The 24,374-nt window shown below is 40.5% G+C and overlaps 1 protein-coding gene across 1 annotated transcript in view; it reads right to left on the bottom strand.

Moving 5' to 3' along the window:
- LOC148949025 (acetylcholine receptor subunit alpha-like) overlaps positions 1–24,374 on the bottom strand; it is a 310,500-nt gene that overhangs the window by 65,738 nt on the left and 220,388 nt on the right. The window contains exon 10 of the mRNA XM_089095090.1: positions 6,531–6,783. Coding sequence (XP_088951216.1) covers positions 6,531–6,783 — 253 coding nt within the window. The remainder of the gene's footprint in view (positions 1–6,530; positions 6,784–24,374) is intronic.

Raw genomic sequence — 24,374 nt, 5'->3', positions numbered from 1 at the left:
CTTATAAAAGGTTTTGACTATGCTGATTCCAATGGTGCATATTTTATTTAGATCTGACGCCGTTTTAAAGGGGTTTCAGGCTCTTTTTTGAAATCACCATAAGTTTCTTTTCGCAATAAACCTTTACTTTTAAGATTAACCGAAACAAGTTTCCATTCCTGATTCAGTGTCAGATGGCATTTTTTTTCACTAGACCGTTTTTTTTAAGCGCGTTTTTCAACTTTTGGCCACTACGGGGGTTTGTTAGTTCTTTACTAGGTTGCATCTACTGCTTCGACCATGATGGCACACTTTTCATTTTGATCTAACGCCATTTTCGAGGAGTTTCTGGCTTTTTTTTCGAAATCACCATAAATTGCACTTCGTAATAAACTTTTACTTTTAAGGTGAACCTGGGTGCCAATAATTAACAAAATTGGCAAATTTATTTAAAAGTGACAAAAGGATTGAGGGGGCCAAAACAATCTTGGGGGGACCCCAGGTCTCCCGTGGGTTCTCCTTCCCCTGGATCCTCTTATACATAGTTTCCGACCATACTAATTCCAATGGTGCACTTTTAATTTGATCTGATGCCATTTCTTAGGGGGTCTTGGACAAATTTGTTTTTAAATATTGAGAAACCATAGAAACGTTGGAAATATTAGAAAACCATGATCGAAAAAAACATCCGGTACTGATATGCACGATCCCGATACCAGCCCAATACCAATACGCACAATAACAAAACGGCCATACCGATACGCGTGATATCGGTACGTCCGATACCGATACAACATACAGCCCTTTCCCCAGGGATTATGGAGGGTCATATCATCAAAAAAAACATAGATATTGGACCGTTTGCTGAACAAAATGGCTATCTCAAAATTTTGATTGAATGACATTGGAGTGAGGGGGCCTGTAGGGAGGGGGGCTAGTTACTCTTCAATCTTTTTGGTCACTTAAAAGGGGCACTAGCAAATTTTAATTTCAGTTCAGATGAGCTATTACACATCTATTATGATGTTCGGGTCACACCGTAGCCGAAGCCCTGCAAAAAAAAATAAAAATAAAACGGGAGACAGATCAATGCTACCCATGCAAAAAAAGTGATTTCCATTGTTTTTCAAGGAGGGAGACTGTAATTTCCCCCCGTACAAGGTTTTCGACCATGCTGATTCCAATGGTACTATTTTTATTTTGATCTGACGCCATTTTCAAGGGGGTTTCAGGCTTTATTTCGAAATCACCATTAATTACTTTTGGCAAAAAACTTTTACTTTTAAGACTAATCGAAATAACAGCTATCATTCGTGAATCAATGTCAGATGATAATTGTTTTTCACTAAGTAATTTTTCTTTAAGCGCATTTTTTAACTTTTGGTTACTATGGGCCGTGGTACGCTCTTTACTAGGTTGCAGCTACCGCTGCAACCATGATCTTTATCTTTTTTATTACTATATGGCTTGTTTTTCAGTTTTCTTAGTCATTTTACCTTGATTTAGGTAAAATTGGCTCCAACTTTGACCCCCCCCCCATGATTTTGACAAAATTATTCCATTCGTTGGGGTATGGATCTAGTGATATGCTAAGAATGTCTTTGCAAACCACTAAATGGATGACCTCTATTCCCTTTTGAATCTAAATGCTTGACAAAATACCTTCCCGGGACTGGCTTTAAAGAATGAGTGCATCACATTTACAAAAAAACAATAAAATCATCCTATCTTAAAAATAATCATACAAGGGACAAAACCGTGGTTGAAAAAAAAAAAGAAGTGGAAAACAATTTGATATATTGGAGTTTGTGCCTTAATTACGTAGCTTATTAAAGGGGCTTAGTGGAAGAACATACGGGTGGTGTTCTTGCAAACCTCCAGTTAAGGATTTTGGACCATAATTATTACAATGATATCGTTTAATACTTCCAAACTTTTCTAATTAAGCAGTGACACCAAAAGTGTTGTTTTTAGTGCTCTATCGCACTTACGGATGGTCGAATTGATAAACATCACTTAGATATGAGCAATAGCTTTAAAATGAGCCATTAAACGTTACTCAAAAAAGTTCTGGTAGCCCACTAGCCCCAGCTTTCCCACTTGAGGCATGGCACCAAAAGTTCGCTTTTTAGTGCCATTTGTAACTTGCTGATGGTAGAATTTATCTGAAGGACGTAGATATGACCAATATCTTTTACATGAGCTATTAAAAATCTATCTAAGATCTTCTGGTAGCCAGCTAGCCCTACCCCTTGAGAAATGCGCAAAAAGTGCTATTTCTGTGCCATATGGCAAAATTTATAAAAAGCACGTACATACACAAAATAGCTTTTGAATGAGCCATTAAGTATCTTTCTATGATGTTCTGGTAACCCTGCTGAAAAAAAAAAAAACGATAGACAGATCAGTGCAAAAAAGTGATCTTCCTTTTTGTTCAAGGTGGGGGACTGTAATTTCTCTGTGTAGGATTTTCGAAAATGCTGATTGTAATGGTGAACTTTTCATTTTGATCTAACATCATTTTTGAGGGGTTTCAGGATTTTTTTCGAAATTACTATAATTTTTTTTCGCAATAAACTTTTACTTTTAAGACGAACCGAAATAATAGATACCTTTCCTGAGTCGGTGTCAGATATAAATTTTTTTTTCACTAGGCAGATTTTTTCAAAACGCGTTTTTTAACTTTTAGTTACTATTGGATGGGGTTTGCTCTTTACTAGGTTGCAGCTACTGCTGCAATCATGGTTAAATTGTAGGTGAAAAAAGAGACTACCTTGCAATTAGGCGCGAACTTTTTTTTTATCGACTCATTCCTTCAAAAACTGTTGAAGAGTAAGTTTCAACAATTACAATCTTGATGAAGTTTAACCTTTAAATAAATTATATCACGTAGCTTAGTCAATTAATCAGTTTGATTAATCTAGTTAATTTAGATTAAGTAAAATATATGAAGACGCCATGTTATATACGGGCAAAATACGCGTTGGATTTTTGTTGTTTCTCTTCACTTTCATTACTGGCCATAGACACCTTTGTCGTCTTTATATTCATTTCTCTGTTTTTAGATTAATAAATAAAAAAATCTTATATACCCTCAATTAGTTAAATTATTTAAGTTAAGAAATTAGGAAGCTCAATTAGATAGACACTACTCGGTACATTAAATAATCAAGTAGTTCAAATTGTTTCTTTGTATATATTCTAGTTTAAATTGAAAGATTAAAGCTATTGCGCAGATACCATAAATATTTTTGCAGTTTATAACTTTATCGATTCTGAACTGAAAACTAAAATAAAATAAAAATTGATTTTTTCCATTTTTACGTCACGTCACTCATTACGTCATATATGGTTATTATTAGTACACAATCGGTGTTAGATATTACGCCACGTAACTTATTACTTCATATAGGGTTTTGATTGCTTCAAAAATCAAATATCTGTGAAAGGATTGCAGATGAAAAGACATCAAAAATACAGTGTTTTGTAAAAAGTGATTCTATTTTTATTTTTTTTGTTTTTGATTAAAAATGTACTAGAACTCTTATTTTCTGTTCAAATAAACCCTCTTGCAAAATTCTAGGACCTCCAGGTCGATACAATCACCCCTGGGAAAAAGGCAAATAAACATACATCCGTGATCTCTCTTCTGGCAAAAAATATAGAATTCCACATTTTTGCAGGTAGGAGTTTGAAACCTCTATAATAGGATTCTCTGATACGCTGAATTTACGCCTAAAAGTCCATTCTATGACTTTTAGTGGGTGTTTTTTCCTTTTTTTGAAAATAAGGCAAATTTTTTTCAGGTTACATATTTAAAATCAGCATAAAACTTGATTCTTTTGATGTATCTATTGATATTGAAATTCCATTTTTAGAGTTTCAGTTACTATTGAGACGAGTCGCCCGTTCGTAACTACGAAGTGTTTGATATCAAACAAGCCAATGGAATTATTTCTTAATTTTATTCCTTGACAGCTGCACGGGATTTGTTAAACCTTGTGGTAAAAAAAAAAAACATAATCAAAACCTAGGCAAATTTTTTTTATCGAAACATTTCTTAAAACACTACTCAAACGCCAAGATAGTTACAATGATTACTCATTGAATAGAATACCTTTAAGTAAATGAATTATTTGAAATAAATTTTACTATCTTAAATTCACTAACTAAAAAAAATTACAAGAATTAAACTGGGTTTGTTAATCAGCTTAAGTTAAGTACATATTAACCATTAAGTGCAATAAATACAAAATTAAATAGGTTCCTTTATACATTCAGTATATCAATAAAATCATCTCGGGGTTTCCATGTCAGTCAAATTGAATTTGGCAAGATCCAGTGTTAGGGGAAATTCCACATTCCATCATCAAGAATAGAAGAACCGTTAAGTTTCGAAAAGATAATTACTTTGACGGGTTAGCATTCGAATGCTTTTTCTTGAATAAGACATTTCCCCCCTATTATCTTTTTCTTGACGGATTGTCCATTTTTTCTCATAGTTTTCCTTGGAGAATTGGCAATTTGACAAGGTCTCTTTGTGAAACAAGGGCCAAATTACTTCCCTTCGGCGTGCGGTTACTACCGATAGTACCAGCTGGGCATTGATTAATGACTATTGCCTTCTCTGGGATAAACATTAGGGCTAATATGGCGTTAGAAATTAATGATAATTTTCATTTTGTGTTTGATCAAAAAGACCCTAGATGAACAAAGAAATAAGAAATCTCAAAGGTTATATTTTAAGGTTTAAAGGCTGACATAAAAGCCTAAATTATAATAGCAGACAAGTATAATGCAGGTCTCAGGGGAGGAGAGTGAAATTTCAGAAAAAACAACAACATAAGAATTGGTAAATTCTACGAAAAATAGAAGGAACTGTTGGGAATATTGCCTTAGCTATAATCAAAGTTCCGAGTCCGGTCTGTTTATTTCCTGTTTCTTACGTTAAAGAGGTTCTGACTAGTAGCACCCCAGCTTCAAAGATGGGTATTATTCGCCTTCAGTGTGGGTAAAGGCTTGATGGTATTATAATAATGGGAATTTTAAATAAAAATACAATATCTTTTTGAAAAAACACAAATAATGATTCAGAATATTCAACGATATTTCTGGGATATTTTCAGTTCGACAAACAAAGCGGATATCAATTTCGTTGGCATATCATTGGTTTTTCAAGCTTTGCGTCTAATGCCAAGCTGGAACATCCACAGGAAGGGGGCTCAAAAAACTACCGCCCCTAATATTTTCTAAGAATACTAATAATATACAGAAGGTAAAAATTTCTATAGTAGCCAACTTCGAAAAGATATTTTCTTTAAAATAAACCATTCTGGCTTAAAACTTGGAATATCATCGTTAACATTAATATTGCATTACAATTACGATGTGTCATTGCATTTACACTAAATGTTTTAAAACAGGATTTACCTAATACAGCCATAAATACCGTAATATTGTCATTAATATTCCATGCTATTATATAGGGCAAAATGAATTATAAAAACATATAAAAATTTATCTCAAAAATATGTTCTTAGGAAAAATTTACTGGTCAGTTAAAAGATAAGAAGTTTAATGGCTCATAAAAGGGATTTACTCTTACCGTCTCACCACACTCCTTTGGAAAAGCAAAACTTCAGTGGCTCAATGAAGAACAACTTATTTCATTTTGAAACACAATTCCTCTCGAGCCCAATTCGTTAGCGGCTCTTAATCTTTTTTTGATGTTCAAATTTGGCCCGTTATGAACCCAGGCTATGAACTTCATGAGCCTAATGATACAATTCAGGTAAAAGGCTTCATAACCCCCCAACAAATTATTCAATGTGGTCCCTCATGTCACTTAACTGACTGAAGAAGCTACAGTAAATAATTTGTACTCTACAAAGGTATAAAACAAGCTGCTAAATACATTAGACACTTGTACCCAGAGATTAAGCAGCTTAACCTCAAGTGTCCATGCAGCCCTTGTTAGGATTCCAACGTCAGTGAAGAATACCCGAGAGAATACCCTGCTACATTGAAAAAGGTTGATGACAGTGGCGCCAATTAATGAAAATGTAGGGTGTGAGTATGATGATTTTTTCAAAGTCTAGGGGGAGAATGATCTTTAAGTTTCTCAATTTGTTCAATGGAAATACCAAAAAAGAAATTTTTCAGTTTAAAACAATAACATCTTTCCAAATCAAAGGGAAAGGAGAAAAGAACACAGAGAGATCAAATATCTTCTCTCTAAGCCGGTGCTCATGGCTGACGAACTTGAAGACCCCATTTCATCCAAATAGAAGAAACAGCTGAATTTCAGAAAAAAGACACAAATGGTAAAATTATTAAAAATATTATGTTTACTTCGGAATTAATATCTTTAAATCCTACCAATTCGTATTTATGCCTGGCTCTGCTAAAATACATCAGCTTAGAGAATGTGAAATCATGCAGTCTATCTTATTTAAAAGATGTATCTTTATCTCAGACAAGAGTTATCTTAAAATTAATACTATGGCTTTTTGTCAGCTTATCGATTTGTAAGTAAAGAATGTATATCTTACTCGTATTGACTCCTGCTCTCTCCACGTATGCTCAGCTATAAATTTGACTCCATCAAAGGCTCTTAGTAACTCAGGGCAATAGTGATAATGCTTCTCATTTTTACACCTTGGACTTGAGTCTATTTCTTTAACTAGCTGCTCATCAAATCCTGGGCTGATCTGAGTATGTGACACATTAAAATCGGATGACTCTTGTTTCGTGATATTTCCATGTACACGGCATCGACCATTTAAGCTAGGACTATTTATTTCACTGAAAAAGGGAACTATCAATCTATTAAATATTATCAAATTTATATATTATCAAATATGATTTAGTTTTCAAACAGCTTGTAGTACCGAACTGTAAGTAAGGAGCGACCCGGCTTAATAGTAACCGAAACTCTGAAAAACGGAATTTTGACACCAATAGATATATCAAAAGAATCAGCTTTTTATGCTGATTCCAAATATTTAAATTTAATCAAGTTTAGTCATACGCATCAAAGGTTACGAACCAAAGAAAATTTTCCTGATTCTTGAAAAATGGGGGAAGAAGCTCCTAAAAATCAAGTGATCTCAATAAAAATCATACCATCAGATTCAACGCATCAGAGAGCCCTACTGTACAGGTTTCAAGTTACTATCTTCAAAAATGTTGAATTTTGTATTTGTTGCCAGAAGAATATCACGGATGCGTGTTTATTTTTCTCCCCAGGGGTGATCGTATCGACCTAATGGTCCTAGAATATCGGAAGAAGGCTCATTCGAAAAGAAATTGAAATTTCTAGTGTCCTTTTAAAGAGAGCAAAAAAATTGGAGAGTCACTAGGCCCCCTCCCCCGTCCTTTTTTCTCAAAAATGTCCGATCAAAATTTTGAGATAGTCATTTTGTTCATCATATTTGAAAGGCCCAATAACTATGCCATTTGGTATAACATGACCCCCCCCAACCCCATGGGAAAAGTCTTTAAGTTATAATATTTACCCATTGTTTGCGCATAGTATTTGTTCTTAGATATAGGCATACATTTTCGGGTGTGGGGAGGGGGGGTGACAAATTTTCTGCTGTGGGTTTTCCCACGGGGGAATTTTCCATGGGAAAGGAAGTTTCCAGGCAGTGTAGGCCTACTTGTCAGGGGAAATTATACACTGTGGGAATTTGACAGAATTCTTATACAAAATTCTTTTTATTTGTCTTGCTTTCTCTTTTCCGTCTCAATTTTACACGCAGAGTGGTTAAGTGTAATTGTCCAGGGTAAATTTTCACCAGGATTGAATTGTTTAGAGGACATTTCTGTGGGAAAGGGGTTTATTCGTGGAGGCGGGGCTCAATTTCCTGGCACTATTTAAAAATCAATCAAAAATTAAATAAAAAAACAAGTTTTTTCAACGGATAAAGATATAAGTAGTGTCTTATATAAAGGTTTCAAAAATACATGAAAAAATAAATACATTGAATTTCACAAAAATGTGGCTTAGCCTGTGCATTGACTTACCAAGGACAGTCACACCTTAAGAGATTAATTGCCCCCCAGTTTTTGAAAAATACCTTTTTGTGATATTTTACTTTTAAAAAGTTCAATATTCGAAGCTAGCTACAGTAGGAGCTTAGGACTGCAGCGATGACAATTGAGAGATAGAGATTAAGTGCCCCCTAGTCTTTGAAAAATACCTTTTTGGGATATTTTAATTTTAAAAAGTTCAATATTCGAGGCTAGCTTCAGCAGGAGCTTAGGACGGCAGCGGTGACAATTGAGAGATAGAGATTAATTGCCCCACAGTTTTTGAAAAATACCTTTTTGTGACATTTAACTTCTAAAAAGTTCAATATTAGACGCTATCTTCATTAGGAGCTTAGGACGGCAGCGGTGACAATTGAGAGATAGAGATTAATTGCACCCTAGTTTTTGAAAAATACCTTTTTATGACATATTACTTTTAAAAAGTTCAATATTCGACGCTAGCTACATTAGGAGCTTAGGAAGGCAGCGGTGACAATTGAGAGATAGAGATTAATTGCCCCCTAGTCTTTGAAAAATACCTTTTTGTGATATTTGATGACAGAGTGGATGTCTTAGACTAGTTATAATGCTGTACTCTGGCATGAATTGCTTGCGAAAACCCGGATGAATTGCTTGAAAATAAAGTTTTGACAAGAAATGTCTGAAAAGTGTTTCTGGGGAGATGAGGCGATGACAGAAGCGTGTCTTAGAGTAGTTATAGTTCTGTACTGTGGCACGAATTGCTTGTGAAAAACCCAAATGAATGACTTGAAATAAAATTTTTAACAAGAAATGTCTTAAAAGTATTTTTGGGGGGAAGGGGCGATGACAGAGTGGATGTCTTAGACTAGTTATAGTGCTGCACTCTAGCATGAATTGCTCTTCGAACCCCCGGGTGAATTAGTTGTAAATGAAGTTGTAACAAGAAATGTCTGAAAATTGTTTTTGGGGAGGTGGGGTAATGACAAAAGGGTGTCTTAGACTAGTTATAGTTCAGTACTGTGGCACGAATTGATTGTGAAAAACCCAAATGAATGACTTGAAATAGAATTTTTAACGAGAAATGTCTGGAAAGCGTTTTTGGGGAGATGGGGCGATGACAAAAGCGTGTCTTAGAGTAGTTATAGTTCTGTACTGTGGCACGAATTGATTGTGAAAAACCCAATTGAATGACTAATGTATATTGTTATAAATAAAATTTATAGCAAGACATGTCTGAAAAGTGTTTTTGGGGAGATGGGGCGATGACAGAGTGGATGTCTTAGACTAGTTATAGCGCTGTACTCTGGCATGAATTGCTTTCGAAAACCCGGATGAATTACTTGAAAATAAATTTTTAACAAGACATGAAGCGTGACAGAAGCGATGACAGAAGCGTGTGCACACACAGATACGAAACACACATAGAGACGACACACGCATAGAGACTACACACACAGAGAGACGACACACTCAAAGTGACGACTTACACATAGAGACGACACACGCACAGAGACAACTCACACACAGAGACGACACACACGGAGAGACGACACACACACACAGAGACGACAAACACACAGAGACAACACACACAAAGAGACGACACACACAGATACGAAACACACAAAGAGACGACACATACACAGAGGTGACACACACACACATAGAGACGACAAACATAAAGAGAAGACACAAAAACAGAGACGACACACACACAAACACAACAAACACAGAGACAACACACTCATAGAGACGACACACGCACAGAGACGACACACACACACAGATAAGAAACACACATAGAGACAATACACGCACAGAGACGACACACACACAAAGACAAACAGCACAGAGACAACACGCACACAGAGACAACACACACAAACACACACACACACACACACACGCACACACACACACACACACACACACACACACACACACACACACACACACACACACACACACACACACACACACACACACACACACACACACACACACACACACACACACACACACACACACACACACACACACACACACACACACACACACACACACACACACACACACACACACACACACACACACACACACACACACACACACACACACACACACACACACACACACACACACACACACACACACACACACACACACACACACACACACACACACACACACACACACACACACACACACACACACACACACACACACACACACACACACACACACACACACACACACACACACACACACACACACACACACACACACACACACACACACACACACACACACACACACACACACACACACACACACACACACACACACACACACACACACACACACACACACACACACACACACACACACACACACACACACACACACACACACACACACACGCACACACACACACATACACAGACACACACACACACACACAAACACACACACACACACGCAGACACAGAGAGAGAGAGAGAGACCACACACGCACAGCGATCAGACAAGTACATAGACGACACACACACAGACAGACGACGCACCCATAGAAACGACACGCACACAGAGACGACACACACACACAGATATGACACACACATAGCGACGACACACGCACAGAGACGACACACACACAGAGACGACAACACAGAGAGAAGACACACGCACAGAGACGACACACACACACGGAGACGACACACACACAGAGATGACACACACACAGAGACGAAACACACATAGAGACGACACACGCACACAGACGATACATACACAGAGACAACACACACAGAGACGACACACACACACAGCGACGACACACGCACAGAGACGACACACACACAGACACTAAACACACAAACAGAGACCACACACGCACAGATACGACAGACACACACAGAGACAACACACACACACAGAGACTACAAACAAATAGCGATAACACACGCACAGAGACAACACACACACACAGACACGACACACACACACAGATACGACACACTCATAGAAACGACACACATACACACAGAGATACCACACACACACAGAGAACTCACACACACAGAGATTACACTAAAACAGAGACGACACACACATACAGACCACACACGCACAGAGACTATACACACCCACATAGACAACACACAGAGAGAGACGAGACACACACACACACAGAAACGACAAACACACATAGAGACGACACACACAAATAGACGACACACACACACACAGATACGAAACACACATAGAGACGATACACGCACACAGACGACACACACACACACAAAGACAACAAGCATAGAGACAACACGCACACAGAGACAACACACACACAGAGACGACACACACACACACACATAGCGACGACACACGCACAGAGACGACACACACAGAGACGACAACACACAGAGAGAAGACACACTCACAGAGACGACACACACAGCGAGACTACACACACACAGAGATGACACACACACAGACACAAAACACACATAGAGACGACACCCGCACAGAGACGATACACACACACAGAGACAACACACACACGCACAGAGACGACACACACACACACAGAGACGACACGCACACAGAGAGAGAAGACACACACATAGAGACGACACACACACACACACAGAGAAAACACACATACAGAGACAACACACACATATAGCGACGACACACGCACAGAGACGACACACACACAGAGAACACGCACACACACAGAGAGAAGACACACGCACAGAGAAGACAAACACACAGAGACGACACACACACAGAGATGACACACACACAGAGACGAAACACCCCTAGAGACGACACACGAAAAGAGACGATACACACACAGAGAGACAACACACACAGAGAGACGAGACACACACACACAGAAATGACAAACACACATAGAGACGACATACACAAAGATACGACACACACACACAGATACGAAACACACATAGAGACGACAGACGCAGAGAGACAACACACACACAGAGACAAAACCCACACTGAGACGAAACACACAGAGACGACACACTCAAAGTGACGACTTACACATAGAGACTACACACTCACAGAGACGACAAACACACGGAAACGACACACATGGAGAGACTACACATACACACACAGAGATGACAAACACATAGAGACAACACACACACAGAGACGACACACACAAACGGATACGAAACACACAAAGAGACGACACACGCACAGAGACGATAAACATACAGAGAAGACACAAAAACAGAGATGACACACACACAGACACGACACACAAACAGAGTCATAGTGAGAGAGATATCCAAAAAGTTGGGTTGATCTAGGTTCACTTAGAGTGGCGCGCCACTCTAAGTGAACCTAGATCCACCCAACTTTTTGGATATCTGTCTGTGCGTGTGTCGTCGCTATGTGTGTGTCGTCTCTGTGTGTGTGTGTGTGTCGGCTCTTTGTGTGTGTCGTCTCTATGTGTGTTTGTGGTGTCTGTGTGTGTGTGTGTCTCGTCTCTCTCTGTGTGTTGTCTCTGTGTGTGTGTCTCGTCTCTGTGCGTGTGTCGTCTCTGTGTGTGTTTCGTCTCTGTGTGTGTGTGTCATCTCTGTGTGTGTGTCGTCTCTGTGTGTGTGTGGTCTCTGTGTGTGTGAGTGTCGTCTCTGTGCCTGTGTCTTCTGTGTGTGTGTGTGTGTGTCGTCTCTGTGTGTGTGTCGTCTCTGTGAGTGTGTCGTCGCTATGTGTGTGTCGTCTCTGTGTGTGTGTGTTGTCTGTGTGTGTGTGTTGTCTCTGTGCGTGTGTCTTCTCTCTGTGTTTGTGTCGTCTCTGTGTGTGTGTGTCGTCTCTGTGCGTGTGTCGTCGCTATGTGTGTGTGTGTCGTCAATGTGTGTGTTGTCTCTGTGTGTGTGTATCGTCTCTGTGCGTGTGTCGTCTCTATGTGTGTTTCGTCTCTGTTTGTGTGTGTGTCATCTCTGTGTGTGTGTCGTCTCCGTGTGTGTTTGTCGTCTCTGTGAGTGTGTCTTCTCTCTGTGTGTTGTCGTCTCTGTGTGTGTGTCGTCTCTGTGCGTGTGTCGTCGCTATGTGTGTCATCTCTGTGTGTGCGTCTTCTCTCTCTGTGCGTGTGTCTTCTCTCTGTGTGCGTTTCGTCTCTGTGTGTGTGTTGTCGCTTTGTGTGTTTCGTCTCTGTGTGTGTGTGTTGTCTCTGTGTGTGTGTATAGTCTCTCTGCATGTGTCGTCTCTATGTGTGTTTAGTCTCTGTGTGTGTGTCGTCTCTGTGTGTGTGTCGTCTCTGTGCGTGTGTCTTTTCTCTGCGTGTTGTCGTCTCTGTGTGTGTGTCGTCTCTGTGCTTGTGTAGTCGCTATGTGTGTGTGTCGTCTCTGTGTGTGTGTCTTGTCTCTGTGTGCGTGTTGTTCTTTGTGCTTGTTTTCTGTATGTCTTTGTGTCCTCTGTGTGCGTGTCTCGTCTCTGTGTGTTTCGTATCAGTGTGTGTGTGTGTCATCTATTTGTGTGTGTCGTTTCTATGTGTGTGTGTAGTTTCTGTGTGTGTGTCTCGTCTCTCTGTGTGTGTTGTCTCTGTGTGTGTGTTTCGTCTCTGTGCGTGTGTCGTCTCTATGTGTGTTTTGTCTCTGTGTGTGTGTGTGTCATCTCTGTGTGTGTGTCGTCTCTTTGTGTGTGTCGTCTCTGTGTGTGTGTGTGTGTGTCATCTCTGTGCATGTGTCTTCTCTGTGTGTGTGTGTGTCGTCTCTGTGTGTGTGTGTGTCGTCTAAGTGCATGTGTCGTCTCTATGTGTGTGTCGTCTGTGTGTTTGTGTTGTCTGTGTGTGTGTGTCTTCTCTGTGCGTGTGTCTTCTCTCTGTGTGTGTTTCGTCTCTGTGTGTGTGTCGTCTCTGTGTGTGTGTGTCGTCTCTATGTGTGTTTTGTCTCTGTGTGTGTGTCGTCTCTGTGTGTCTGTGTGTGTCGTGTCTGTGCGTGTTTCTTCTCTCTATGCGTGTGTCTTCTCTCTGTGTGTCGTCGCTATGTGTGTATGTGTCGGCTCTGTGTGTGTATGTTGTCTCTGTGTGCGTGTTGTTTCTATGCTTGTTGTCTTTGTGTGTGTATGTCGTCTCTGTGCGTATATCGTCTCTATGTGTGTTTCTTATCTGTGTGTGTGTGTGTCGTCTATGTGTGTGTGTAGTTTCTATGTGTGTTTGTCGTTTCTGTGTGTGTCTCGTCTCTGTCTGTGTGGTGTCTCTGTGTGTGTGTATCATCTCTTTGCGTGTGTCGTCTCTCTGGATTTGTCGTCTCTCTGTGTATATGTCTTCTCTGTGTGTGTGTCGTCTGTGTGTGTGTGTCGTCTCTGTGTGTGTGTGTGTGTCGTCTCTGTGCGTGTGTTTTCTCTGTGTGTGTGTGTATCGTCTCTGTGTGTGTGTGGTCTCTGTGTGTGTGTGTATGTCTTCTCTGTGTGTGTGTGTCGTCTCTGTGCGGGTGTCGTCGCTATGTGTGTGTCGTCTCTGTGTGTGTGTGTGTGTTGTGCTCTGTGTGTGTGTGTCGTCTCTGTGCGTGTGTCTTCTCTCTGTGTGTGTGTGTCGTCTCTGTGGGTGTGTGTGTCGTCTCTGTGTGTGTGTCGTCTGTTTGTGTGTGTGTGTCGTCTCTGTGCGTGTGTCTTCTCTCTGTGCGTGTGTCTTCTCTCTGTGTGTTGTCGTCTCTGTGTGTGTGTCGTCTCTGTGCGTGTGTCGTCGCTATGTGTGTGTGTGTGTCGGCTCTGTGTGTGTATGTTGTCTCTGTGTGCGTGTTGTTTCTATGCTTGTTGTCTTTGTGTGTGTGTGTCGTCTCTGTGCGTATATCGTCTCTATGTGTGTTTCGTATCTCTGTGTGTGTATCGTCTCTGTGCGTGTGTCGTCTCTATCTGTATGTCGTCTCTGTGTGTGTGTCACCTCTGTGTGTGTGTGTGTGCGTCTCTGTTCGTGTGTCTTCTCTGTGTGTATGTGTGTGTCGTCTCAGTGTGTGTGTGTCGTCTCTGTGCGTGTGTCGTCGTTCTGTGTGTGTCGTCTGTGTGTGTGTGTTGTCTCTGTGTGTGTGTGTCGTCTCTGTGCGTGTGTGTTCTCTCTTTGTGTTTGTCGTCTCTCTCTGTGTGTTTCGTCTCTGTGCATGTGTCGTCGCTAAGTGTGTATGTGTGTGTCGTGTGTGTGTGCGTGGTCTCTGTGTGTGTGTATAATCTTTGTGCGTGATTTGTCTCTATGTGCGTTTCGTCTGTGTGTGTATGTGATCTATGTGTGTGTGTCGTCTCTGTGTGTGTGTGTCGTCTCTGTGCGTGTGTCTTCTCTCTGTGTGTTGTCGTCTCTGTGTGTGTGTCGTCTCTGTGCGTGTGTCGTCGCTATGTGTGTGTCATCTCTGTGTGTGTGTCTTCTCTCTCTATGTGCGTGTCGTCTCTGTGTGTGTGTGTCGTCTCTGTGCGTGTGTCGTCGCTATGTGTGTGTCGTCTCTCTCGCTGTGTATGTGTTGTCTTTGTGTGTGTGTATCGTCTCTGTGTGTGTGTCTTCTCTATGTGTGTTTCGTATCTGTGTGTGTGTCATCTCTGTGTGTGTGTCGTCTCTGTGTGTGTGTCGTCTCTGTGCGTGTGTCTTCTCTCTGTGGGTTGTCGTATCTGTGTGTGTGTCGTCTCTGTGCGTGTGTCGTTGCTATGTGCGTGTGTGTGTCGGCTCTGTGTGTGTGTTGTCTCTGTGTGCGTGTTGTCTCTTTGGTTGTTTTCTTTGTGTGTGTGTCGTCTCTGTGCGTGTATCGTCTCTATGTGTGTTTCGTATCTGTGTGTGTGTGTGTCGTCTCTTTGTGTGTGTCGTCTCTATGTGTGTTTGTCGTTTCTGTGTGTGTGTGTCTCGTCTCTCTCTGTGTGTTGTCTCTGTGTATGTGTATCGTCTCTGTGCGTGTGTCGTCTCTATTTGTGTTTCGTCTCTGTGTGTGTGTCATCTCTGTGTGTGTGTCGTCTCTGTGTGTGTGTGTGTGTTTCGTCTCTGTGCGTGTGTCTTCTCTCTATGTGTGTGTGTGTCGTCTCTGTGTGTGTGTGTTGTCTCTGTGCGTGTGTCGTCGATATGTGTTTGTCGTCTCTGTGTGTGTGTTGTATCTGTGTGTGTGTGTGTCGTCTCTGTGCGTGTGTCTTCTCTGTGTGTGTGTGTCGTCTCTGTGTGTGTTGTGTCTGTGTGTGTGTATCGTCTCTGTGCGTGTGTCGTCTCTATGTGTGTTTCGTCTCTTTGTGTGTGTGATCTCTGTGTGTGTGTCGTGTCTGTGTGTGTGTGTCGTCTCTGTGCGTGTGTCTTCTCTCTGTGTGTGTGTCGTCTCTGTCTGTGTGTGTCGTCTCTGTGCGTGTGTCGTCGCTATGTGTGTGTCATCTGTGTGTGTGTGTCTTCTCTCTCTGTGTGCGTGTCGTGTCTGTGTCGTCTCTGTGCGTTTGTCGTCGCTATGTGTGTGTCGTCTCTGTGTGTGTGTGTGTGTTGTCTCTCTATGTGTGTATCGTCTCTGTGCGTGTGTCGTCTCTATGTGTGTTTCGTATCTGTGTGTGTGTCATCTGTGTGTGTGTGTTGTCTGTGTATGTGTGTCATCTCTGTGCGTTTGTCTTCTCTCTGCGGGTTGTCGTATCTTGGTGTGTGTCGTCTCTGTGCGTGTGTTGTCGCTATGTGTGTGTGTGTGTGTCGTCTCTGTGTGTGTGTGTTGTCTCTGTGTGAGTGTCGTCTCTATGCTTGTTTTCTTTGTGTCTGTGCGTCGTCTCTGTGCGTGTATCGTCTCTATGTGTGTTTCCTATCTGTGTGTGTGTGTGTCGTCTCTTTGTGTGTGTCGTCTCTATGTGTGTTTGTCGTTTCTGTGTGTATGTGTCTCGTCTCTCTCTGTGTGTTTTCTCTGTGTGTGTGTATCGTCTCTGTGCGTGTGTCGTCTCTATGTGTGTTTCGTCTCTGTGTGTGTGTGTGTCATCTCTGTGTGTGTCGTCTGTGTGTGTGTGTGTGTGTGTGTCGTCTCTGTGCGTGTGTCTTCTCTCTGTGTGTGTGTGTGTGTGTCGTCTCTGTGTGTGTGTGTCGTCTCTGTGAGTGTGTCGTCGCTATGTGTGTGTCGTCTCTGTGTGTGTGTGTTATCTCTGTGTGTAAGTGTCGTCTCTGTGCGTGTGTCTTCTCTCTTTGTGTGTGTCGTCTCTGTGTGTGTGTCGTCTCTGTGCATGTGTCGTCGCTATGTGTGTGTGTGTCGTGTCTGTTGTCTCTGTGTGTGTGTATCGTCTCTGTGCGTGTGTCGTCTCTATGTGCGTTTCGTCTCTGTGTTTGTGTCATCTCGGTGTGCGTGTCGTCTCTGTGTGTGTGTGTCGTCTCTGTGAGTGTGTCTTCTCTCTGTGTGTTGTCTTCTCTGTGTGTGTGTCGTATCTGTGCGTGTGTCGTCGCTATGTGTGTGTCATCTCTTTGTGTGTGTGTTGTCTCTGTGTGCGTGTCGTCTCTGTGCGTGTGTCTTCTCTGGGTGTGGTGTTGTCTCTGTGTGTGTGTCGTATATGTGCTTGTGTCATTGCGATGTGAGTGTAGTCTCTGTGTGTGTGTGTGTGTGTGTTGTCTCTGTGTGCATGTTGTCTCTGTGCTTGTTGTCTTTGTGTGTGTGTCGTCTCTGTGCGTGTATCGTCTCTATGTGTTTTTCGTATCTGTGTGTATGTGTCTTCTCTGTGCGTGTGTCGTCTCTATGCGTGTGTTGTATCTGTGTTTGTTGTGTCTGTTTGTGTGTGTCGTCTCTGTTTTTGTGTCGTCTCTGTATGTTTGTCGTCTCTATGGGTTTGTCGCCTCTGTGTATGTGTCGTCTCTTTGTGTTTTTCGTATCTGTGTGTGTGTCGTCTCTTTGTGTGTGTTGTCTCTGTGTGTTTGTCGTCTCTGTGTGTGTGTGTCGTCTCTCTATGTGTGTCGTCTCTGTGTGTGAGTCGTCTCTGTGCGTGTGTCGTCTCTATGTGTAACTCGTCACTTTGAGTGTGTCGTCTCTGTGTGTATGTCGTCTCTGTATGTGTGTCGTCTCTGTGTGGGTGTCGTTTCTGTGTGTGTGTGTTGTTTCTATGCGTGTGTCGTCTCTGTGTGTACAGTATCTGTGTGTGTCGTGTCTTTGTGTGTGTGTTGTCTCTTTGGGTTTGTCGTCTGTGTATGTGTGTGTTGTCTCTCTATGTGTGTCGTCTCTGTGTGTTTGTCGTCTCTGTATGTGTATCGTCTCTATGTGTTTGTCATCACTTTGTGTGTGTCGTCTCTGTGTGGGTGTCGTGGCTTTCTGTGTGTCTTCTGTGTGTGGTTGTAGTCTCGATGTGTGTGCTGTATCTATGTGTGTGTCGTCTCTCTGTGTGTGTCTTCTCTGTGTGTGTGTGTCATCTCTGTGGGTGTGTGTGGCCTCTGTGTATTTCTCACCTCTGTGTGTGTGTAGTCTCTTTATGTCTGTCGTATCTGTATCTGTGTGGTCTCTGTGTGTATGTCGTCTCTGTGTGTGTGTCGTTTCTGTTGGTTTATCTTCTCTGTGTGTGAGTCGTCTCTGTGTGTCTGTCGTCTCTGTGTGTTTTTACTCTCTGTGTGTGAGTCGACTCTGTGTGTGTGTAGTCTCTGTGCGTCTGTCGTCTCTTTTTGTGTTTCGTCTCTGTGTGTATTTGTCGTTTCTGTATCTGTGTCCTCTCTGTGTGGGTGTCGTCTCTGTGTGTGTGTCGTCTCTATTTTTTTCTAGTCTCTTTGAGTGTGTCGTCTCTGTGTGGGTGTCGTCTGTGTATGTTTTTCGTGTTTATTTGGGTGTCGTCTCTGTGTGTGTGTGTTGTCTCTATTCGTTTACAGTCTTTGGGTGTGTTTTGCCTCTGTGTGTGCACACGCTTCTGTCATCGCCCCATCTCCCCAAAAACAGTTTTCAGACATTTCTTTTTAAAAATTTATTTTCAAGTAATTCATCCGGGGTTTCGAAAGCAATTCATGCCAGAGTACAGCACTATAACTAGTCTAAGACATCAAACTCTGTCATCGCCCCATCTCCCCAAAAACACTTTTCAGACATGTCTTGTTATAAATTTTATTTCAATTCATTCATTTGGGTTTTTCACAATCAATTCGTGCCACAGTACAGAACTATAACTACTCTAAGACACGCTTTTGTCATCGCCCCATCTCCCCAAAAACGCTTTTCAGACATTTATAGTTAAAAATTCTATTTCAAGTCATTCATTTAGGTTTTTCACAAGCAATTCGTGCCACAGTACTGAACTATAACTAGTCTAAGACATCCTTTGGTCATTACCCCATTTCCCCAAAAATATTTTTCAGACATTTCTTGTTACAACTTCATTTTCAACTCATTCACCCTGGGGTTCGAAGAGCAATTCATGCTAGAGTGCAGCACTATAACTAGTCTAAGACATCCACTCTGTCATCGCCCCTTCCCCCCAAAAATACTTTTCAGACATTTCCTGTTAAATTTTTATTTCAAGTCATTCATTTGGGTTTTTCACAAGCAATTCGTGCCACAGTACAGCACTATCACTAGTCTGAGACATCCAATCTGTCATCGCCCCATCCCCCCAAAAACAATTTTCAGACGTTTCTCGTTAAAAATTTTATTTCAAGTCATTCATTTGGGTTTTTCAAAAGGAATTCGTGCCACGGTACAGAACTATAACTACTCTAAGACACGCTGCTGTCCTCGCCCCATCTCCCCAAAAACAGTTTTCAGACATTTCTTGTTAAAACTTTATTTTCAAGTCATTCATTTGGGTTTTTACACAAGCAATTCGTGCCACAGTACGGAACTATAACTACTCTAAGACACGCTTCTGTCATCGCCCCATCTCCCCCGAAAAACTTTTCAGACATTTCATGTCAAAACTTTACTTTCAAGTAATTCATCCGGGTTTTCGCAAGCAATTCATGCCAGAGTACAGCATTATAACTAGTCTAAGACATCCACTCTGTCATCAAATATCACAAAAAGATATTTTTCAAAAACTAGGGGGGCAATTAATCTCTATCTCTCAATTGTCAACGCTTCTGTCCTAAGCTCCTACCGTAGATAGCTTCGATTATTGAACTTTTTAAAAGTAAAATGTCACAAAAAAGGTATTTTTCAAAAACTGGGGGGCAATTAATCTCTATCTCTCAATTGTCACCGCTGCCGTCCTAAGCTCCTGCTGAAGCTAGCTTCGACTATTGAACTTCTTAAAAGTAAAAAATCACAAAATGTAATTTTTCAAAAACTTCGGGGCAATTAATATCTACCTCTCAATTGTCACCGCTGCCGTCCTAAGCTCCTACTGAAGCTAGCTTCGATTATTGAACTTTTTAAAATTAAAATGTCACAAAAAAGTATTTTTCAAAAAATAGGGGGGCAATTAATCTCTATCTCTCAATTGTCACCGCTGCCGTCCTAAGCTCCTGCTGAAGCTAGCTTCGAATATTGAACTTTTGAAAAGTAAAATATCACAAAAAGGTATTTTTCAAAAACTGGAGGGCAATTAATCTCTATCTCTCAATTTTCACCGCTGCCGTCCTAAGCTCCTGCTGAAGCTAGCTTAGAATAGTGAACTTTTTAAAAGTAAAATATCACAAAAAAGATATTTTTAAAAAACTAGGGGGCAATTAATCTTTATCTCTCAATTGTCACCGCTGCCATCCTAAGCTCCTGCTGAAGGTAGCTTCGAATATTGAACTTTTTAAAAGTAAAATATCAAAAAAATGTGTTTTTCAAAAAATATGGTGGCAATTAATCTCTATCTCTCAATTGTCACCGCTTCTGTCCTAAGCTCCTTCTGAAGATAGCTTCGAATATTGAACTTTGTATTTTTTTAAAAGTATAAATGCCACAAAATCGTATTTTTTTCAAAAATAGGGGGCAATTACTCCTTATATCTCAATTGTCACCACCACTATCCTAAGCTCCTGCTGAAGCTAGCTTCAAATATTGAACTTTTTAAAAGTAAAATACCACAAAAAGGTGTTTTCCAAAAACTAGGGTGCAAATAATCTCTATCTCTCAATTGTCGCCGCTTTTGTCCTAAGCTCCTGCTGAAGATAGCTTCGAATATTGAACTTTGTATTTTTTAAAAGTATAAATGCCACAAAAAGGTATTTTTCAAAAATAGGGGGCAATTGCTCCTTATCTCTCAATTGTCAACGCTACTATTCTAAGCTTCTGCTGAAGCTAGGTCAACTCATAAGACCATTTTATCATCGTTAACCGTTTCCAAAGATTTATATTGTTCCAAATTTATAATAAATAAGGTATGAATTAGCATGCTCTTCAGGGTTACCTCAACTGCTAATCACTTTAACCCTTTTTTTTCTTTTTTTTCTCCATCTTCAATTCGCAAATGTTATCTAGCTCTTTTTCCCTATTATTCAAATAAGATCGTTCGTATTGTCCATTTCGCGAATCTCTTACCCCTTTTTGCAAATGTCTGTCAAACAATTCTGATTGTAACATCCAATTCTTTTTAATAACAAACTACTCTCGAGTTAAGGCAATTAACCACGTGTAGGGGTCCCATAGAATAACATTGGAAGGCCATGTGAGAAGATACTCACTCTCTTTTAAAAGGTGTAGAGAAACTTGCTTGCCCACTTTATAGCTAAAGATCTCTTTTTAAAATGTCTACGTCAAACGACACATTCTTGTTTAATTCATATCAATAACAAAAACCACTCTAATTATCTTATAAAGCCTTGACTAGTTTCAAAACATTCTTGTCCACTTAAGGTGTGACTGTCCTTGGTAAGTCAATGCACAGGCTAAACCACATTTTTGTGAAATTCAATGTATTTTTTCATGTATTTTTGAAACCTTTATATAAGACACTACTGATATAAAGACCTCCTGGAAAAATTCCCCGGGTAAATTATTTCCCCAGAAAATTTCCTGCGGCCAATTAAGCCTGGAAAATTCTCTTTAGCCTACTTTCATTTGAAAAATAACTGTTTTTGGTTTAATTCCTCATGGTTTTGCAAATTATACCCCAAAGCTCTATCTCCGTGTAAAATTTTAGCTGAATTCACCCCCCCCCCCAAAAATAGCAAGTTTCTCCCACTAAAAATTTTTCGACGGAGAATTTCTCGGGTGGAATATACCCCGGGAAATTCTCCCAGACAATTCCAACCCCGCTAAAATTTTCCGCTTGAAAATTCCTAGAATCTTTTATTTTTTTTAAGGAGCCCTCTCCCGATCTTTTAGGACCATTGGTTTGATACAATGACCCCTGAAGAACACGAAAAAAAAAGCTAATAGAAAACCAGAGCATTTCTGATCTTTCTTCTGGCCAAAAATTTATTAATCCACGTTTTTGCAGATGGGAGTTTGAAGCATCTACAATAGGATATTCTGACACGTTGAAAGTGATGACGTGATTTCACTTAATATATGATAAATTTAATTTATTCTCAGCCACTTAATTTATGATGGATAAAATTAAAACTTAATGAATACTAAAGATTTGGAATCAGCATAAAAATCAACTACTATTCTTCTATCTATTGTTTTCAAAATTCAGTTTTGTAGAGTGTCGGATACTATAGAGGATATTCACTTCTTATTTTGGTTTTGTTACCAAGAATTGCTTGAAAGCAATAGTGGAGTAAAAATACGGTTTGATCTCGAAGAAATTGCAAAAGAATTTTTTCTACACCAAAATGTTCAGAATTACCCACACACAAAAAAAAATGTAATTCAGTTGTATTACACAAAAACAATCTACCAGAATCACTCTTGCACAAGTGTCCCAAGTTTGACCTTGAATGGGAAAAATGAGGGGTAAAATCCATTTTTGTATTTGTAAATGTTATGGAGCTTAAATAGTCGTTTTCTATTAAATCAGGCATAACGAATCAGAATACCACGTCAGAAATCCTGATCTTCGTATCAGGGTATCAATTTTCATGAAATCGGGTGGAGGGGTGGATGAAGTAATCACATCATTATTTGATCTATTCCTGCAACTAAAGAATATTTTATATTAAATAAACTAGTGTGATGCCAAATATGAAGCCAAAAAGCAGTTTTTTTTTACTGTTTACCTGATTTCTACCTCTGAAGGCCCCGTAATATGAGGGTTTGATAAGTATATCTTCTTGAAAACCATTTCTATAATTAAGGTCAAAATTCCAGATCAATCATTTGTAAAAGGGAAAATTTAGAACTAAGGTAAATTAATCACATAAAACATTTTGACTTTAAAGCCTAACCTAAAGCTAATTCTTCTTCCTACTCGTCTTTATTATCGTCCTCATCCCGTCTTGCTGCAGCGTTAGCACATAATACCACTTTATACTCCCCACAGGCAAAGCTGCAGGTTAAACCGTTCCGACAGCAGCTGCATCTGAGAGAATCGTACCCACTGGTGCACTGGCACAGCACCATCTTTTGCATATTTTAAGGTGCTGGTGAAGCATCTGTCATAATGGGAAGATGCATATTCCGTGACAAAGAGAGGTGCCATTCTCACTCTCTAGTCTTTAGTGAATTGGACGCGTCTTGTCACTTCATTATTTGCAAATAGCACCTGTAAAAGTAGTACTTTGTGGCAGCCAAAGTTGCAGAAGCCACTCTGCCTGAACGCATTTGAACTTGCAACCCACATAGTAAATCGCACACTCGGACATCCTTCAGGGTCTTCTCATTACTTTTCCCTGGGTATATGTGGAGCAAAGCTTTCTCTCCAGCTTTGATGATCTCCTTGGGGTTGGATCCTTGTGTGATGAAGATCTTGCAAGTATTCTTAAAAATACTATCTTAAAGTGACAAGGCAACCACTGTGGGTGTCCCTACACCAGGAAGTCTAGATGTTGTATCGCAGCCGGACATTGCGTGGCGAGTAGATTTTCTGCTGCTTCGATTCCTAGTTTGTTTTTGATTCTTTTTTACATCATACAACCCTCGGTTATTTTGATGCATGTCTGTACGCATAAGTATATCAAATGCCTTAAATTTGGCTTGGTACAGTAGAAGGACTAATAGATCGGTTTCATTCCCAATCAAAGTTGTCGACAAAGTTTCAGCACAACTGAGTACTGTTTGTACAACTGAGACATTGGCATCATTCTGAGCACGAAGAACTTGACATCCTCTGTTCACCAGCCTCTCAGTTAGTATGTTGATGAACCGTTGTTTATTTGTTGGTCTTTTCAAAAATTGCTCCTTACTTTTGAAAATCTTCGTGTTAGGAGAGAATTCAATCGTTAGAAACGACAAACCTTCACTTCTCTTCACATGTGTGCAATTTTTTCGTCGTTGGTGTATCAGTTTAAGAGTCAAAAACTACCACTGCCTGGCCAAAATGCATCTCGACATATTCTTTGTAAGATTCTGCCACCTTAGAGTATGTGGATCTGTCAGTCCATGGTATTTTGTGGGCTTGCCAGCCACCGTACAAAACTCTCTGGGACG

The sequence above is a fragment of the Artemia sp. Qi Xiang Cuo genome, chromosome 9, assembly GCF_049724085.1.
Source record: "Artemia sp. Qi Xiang Cuo chromosome 9, ASM4972408v1, whole genome shotgun sequence".
NCBI lineage: Eukaryota > Metazoa > Arthropoda > Branchiopoda > Anostraca > Artemiidae > Artemia > Artemia sp. Qi Xiang Cuo.
The sequence above is the reverse complement of the archived record's forward strand: the minus strand, read 5'-3'. Positions and strand labels throughout refer to the sequence as shown.